General features: G+C 39.4%; 1 protein-coding gene across 1 annotated transcript in view; it reads left to right on the forward strand.

The window, feature by feature from the left end:
• The window catches only part of LOC107751564 (ran-binding protein 9-like), a 20,783-nt gene that overhangs the window by 11,776 nt on the left and 4,420 nt on the right, over window positions 1-4,587 (forward strand). The window contains exons 10-13 of the mRNA XM_016567308.1: window positions 641-782; window positions 1,223-1,344; window positions 1,505-1,656; window positions 1,868-1,979. Of these exons, the coding sequence (XP_016422794.1) occupies window positions 641-782; window positions 1,223-1,344; window positions 1,505-1,656; window positions 1,868-1,979 (528 nt within the window). The remainder of the gene's footprint in view (window positions 1-640; window positions 783-1,222; window positions 1,345-1,504; window positions 1,657-1,867; window positions 1,980-4,587) is intronic.

Consider the following 4,587-nt stretch of genomic DNA (forward strand, 5'->3'; position numbering starts at 1 on the left):
CTACTTCAGAGTAGGGTGTAACCCAGCACAATAGGAACTGCCAGAGGTATAAGTGTACTTGATTAGCCGAACGTATGCCATATGAAACTCCGGCACCCACCATTTTTAAAAAGCTGTCTAAACACACAGTTTACATATACTAACTCCACAAACTAAGTCCATGAATTGGTGGTGCAAATGCAATGGAAAATGGCCCTAGGGAAAAATTTAGTTTTCGGGGGACCGCCCTGGTTGCTAGTTTCTATTAATGAGTTCTTGTAACTACCTGGTGCATTAGCCCCTTATGTAGTCTTCATTGAAACAGCCATTTTGATTAGTGGATCTCAACCAGGGGGCCCCTAAAAGTTTTTAAATGATTTAAATTGAGTTATATTTGCATAATTAAAATGCTGAAAAACACCAAAAATAAAGATGTACATCATTAAACTGACATCATGTTTAATGCAACAGAATGCATGTCGGCTTAGATAGGAGGGCCTTCAAATGTTGTCTTGGACAGACATGGGCTTTGAAGTCAAAAAGTTTGAGAACTGCTGATTTAGATCATTTTCAAATCAAGGCTAATTCTAGACCAGAATGACTTGTTGATCATGGATAGGAGATGTTATCACTGATCATTTGTGCTTCCCTCTTTTTCCAGGTTTTGATAGTAATTACTGTAATGGAGTTTCATCAAGTAAAGGCCACACCTCGGCCCATAGTCACAAGTCATGTCCGCCTACCATACCAAGCCCTGAGCCTGGTGTCCTGAACGGCAGTCGGGGCCAGCAGACCAACGTCAGGTACGTCTTTGTTCCATAGCGCATTGAAATATCCTTAAAGTTGACATGAAATAAAAATCCTCTCTGTGTTTTGTGTATGCATGTTATAGAATTGTGAACAGTTCATCTGTGTATATGTTTGATATTTGTACTTTTTTTTTGCCTCTGTAATGTATATTTAAAAAGTCATAACTGAAATGACAGACTTCTCCAATCATTTAGTCAAAATCTTCCCCTCCACAAGCTCACATTCATTTTTGAGTGCAGTGCCCACATCTCAAAATTCATAGATAGAACCAAATCCCTGCACTACTCGGATGTACCTCATAATACAAAAGATAAGCTCTGTCACGACTTCTGTTTCATCACAACTTTAATTCCGAAGGGCAAACCATATAAGAACATAGTAGCTGTACAGCACAAAATAAGCCTGATGTGTAAATGTTAACTCTTCCTCGCAGTGCTGAGGTGGAGATGGAGGTTGATCACTTCTCAAACGGAGTGTCTGAATCCTCTTCAAATGGATTTCTGAATGGCAGCTCTACTCATGGGATAGACTTGGAGGAATGTGATGCAGATATGGGTGAGAACATTAATTGGGCTCAGTCTTCTGTTAAATTCCTGTGTATCTGCAATGAAATTTGTTGTGGGTCAAAGGGTGTTGTGTGTGTGACTTTAGTCAATTATGTTATGCAAATGAATCACGTGCACCATTTTAAATGAATTAAATGTGATGTACACAGAAGTGGATAGTGCTCAGTCTAAGAGGCAGTTGTGTGGAGGGAGCCAGGCAGCCATTGAGAGGATGATTCAGTTCGGCCGAGAGCTACAGAGCATGAGTGAACACTTGCGCCGTGAGCGGGGCAAAAACTCCGCCAATAAGAAGATGCTCAAGGTACTGCCTTCAATATACACTCATTCTAAAAGTTGGATATAGGTGGTGTTTGTACCTGTAATCACATATATGATTTAGAAAAACATATGCATACACAATGTATTTTGGTTATAGTGGTAATGACCTGTAAACATGGAGGTGTATATATATATATATATATATATATATGTGTGTTTTATACTAAAACCTCTTACTGTCTACATTCCGGCAGGATGCGTTCAGTCTGTTGGCATATTCAGATCCCTGGAACAGCCCTGTGGGCTACCAGCTAGACTCCATCCAGAGAGAGCCTGTCTGCTCAACACTCAACAGTGCAATATTAGGTAGGTGCAGCATTAGTTTTCATATATTAGAACTCATCTCTCTTGGTCAGGCTCCGTACAATATTGATAATAAGCTCAAAACGGCATTCAGTGTTTTTGAGCCAAAAAAGCCTTCTTTTTCTGAAACTAAGCAATTAAATGCTTATTGTCAGGAACAACAGGATAACATATCAATTTTTTTGTTGATCACTTATGTTTTTGCTGCTCTAATTAAAATTGTGCTGCACACTTTAGCCGCTTTTCCACTATCGGGCCGAACGGTTCTAAGAACTGTCAGGTACAGTTCCAGTTGTATTTCCACGTGAGCCTGGTACGCGCGGCACGATTACAAACCGTTCTCGGCACGGTTAGACAACCGTGCTGAGCTGTGCTGGTAGAGTGCGTGTGCGTGACGTCGCCACTCAAGATCTGTCACTTGTCTGTTGCCTGGCTGCTAGTTTCTCCGTAGCTTGCTAAGCGCGCTATTTTGAGCAATGTAAACACAAATTAGTAATAAAATTTACAGACATTTCTGATCATCCTCCATAACGCGGTGGTTATTTACACCTCATATCATATGTAAACACTTGTGTTACCACGGTAACGACTGACGCATTTGAATTGCATTCCAAAGAGATCCGTTATCAGCTCCGCAGTGGAAAACGAAACCATAACTGTACCAGCAGGCTCGGATTGGCGCGGAATGGAACGGTTATGCAATGAGAACCGTTCAGCGCGATGGTGGAAAAGCGGCTTTTGATGAGTGCAGCTTCAGAACTGTTGACACTTTGCCACACTATGATATTAATTTTTGTATTAGATTATATTTATATGGTGTATACACTACCATTTAAAATACAGTCAAAACAGTAATATTGTGAAATATTATTACAATTTAAAGTAACTGTTTTGTATTTGAACACAATTTCAAAATGCAAAGGATTAGTTCACTTCCAAAATAAAAATGTCCTGATAATTTACACACCCCATGTCATCCAAGATGTTCATGTCTTTCTGTCTTCAGTCGCAAAGAAATTAAGGTTTTTGAGGAAAACATGCCAGGATTTTTCTCCATATAATGAACTTCAATAATGGCCAACGGGTTGAAGGTCCAAATTGCAGTTTCAATACAGCTTCAGAGGGCTCTACACAATCCCAGCTGAGGAATAAGGGTCTTATCTAGCGAAACGATCGGTCATTTTCTAAAAAAAATTAAAAATGTTATACTTTTTACCCACAAATGCACGTCTTGCACTAGCTTGACTTCACGCATTACGTAATCACGTTGGAAAGATCACGTGCAGTTAGCTCTTCATCTGTGTACTCCGGTTCAGAAAGGTAGGGTAGGGCGAAAAACTCCATCTCATTTTCTCCTCTAACTTCAAAATCGTCCGACATCGTTGTTTTACCTTTTTTTGTAAAGGGCGTTTGACTTTCTTTGCACGTTCGCTTTGTAAACGCTGGGTCGGTGCTTCAGCCTACGTCATGTGTGATCTTTCCCACGTGACTACGTAATGCGTGAAGTCGAGCTAGTGCACGACGAGCATTTGTGGTTAAAAAGTATATACATTACATTTAAAAAAAATAAATAAAAAATTTTAATGACTGATCATTTCACTAGATTTCCCCTATTCCTCGGCTGGGATTGCATAGAGCAGTGCTTCTCAACTGGTTTGGCCATGGGACCCACATTTTCCCATGGTCATCAAGCCGTGACCCACTTTATGATATATATATATATAAATCTGTTTGATGAAATTTGTTTAAAAAAATATCATACCTTCATGCAAATCCTTCCCAGCTAGCACACGAAGTACCAGTTATTTTATATATATATATATATATGTATATATATAATTTGTTTAAAAAAAATATCATACCTTCATGAAAATCCTTCCCAGCTAACACACAAAGTACCAGTTATGTGATTTATTGGTACTTTACTTTTATTTCACACATTGCATACTCGTAGTTTCTTTTGTGCTTTAGTGAAATGATGTACAGCGTGCGCTGCCACATTTGCGCGAGCAATTGTAGAGTGCGTGCTACAAGCACAGTATAACGTCTGACAGGACAGGATAGTAAATTTTTCTGAGGTGAGAGACTTTTTTATTTCATAACAAGTTACAAAAGTAACGATAGAATAATGAGACTGACATTAAGCCTGACAACATCTCATCTGACCGCAGATACTGAATCGGGACTGCTCGTTTTTCTCAGGCAGTCTTTACTTAAAGGGGTCATATGATGTTGCTAAAAAGAACATTATTTTGTGTAATGAAATGTGTTTATGCGGTTTAAGGTTCAAAAAACACATTATTTTCCACATACTGTACATTAATGTTTCTCCTCTATGCCTCTCCTTTCTGAAACGCGTCGATTTTTACAAAGCTCATCGGTCTGAAAAGCAAGGTGTGCTCTGATTGGCCAGCTATCCAGTGCATTGTGATTGGCCGAATACCTCAAGCGTGTGACGGAAATGTTACGCCCCTTACCATATTGTGATACCCTGTCCAGCCGGAGCGACGAGACAAAAACATTAAAACCCATCATAAACGAGGCATTTGTTGCATCCAATGGGGACATAATTACGGATTATAATGACTTACACTGTCTTTTTACGCGTTGC

This window comes from Sinocyclocheilus rhinocerous, unplaced genomic scaffold (assembly GCF_001515625.1).
Source record: "Sinocyclocheilus rhinocerous isolate Xijiao unplaced genomic scaffold, SAMN03320098_v1.1 scaffold3000, whole genome shotgun sequence".
In the NCBI taxonomy this organism is placed as follows: Eukaryota; Metazoa; Chordata; class Actinopteri; order Cypriniformes; family Cyprinidae; genus Sinocyclocheilus; species Sinocyclocheilus rhinocerous.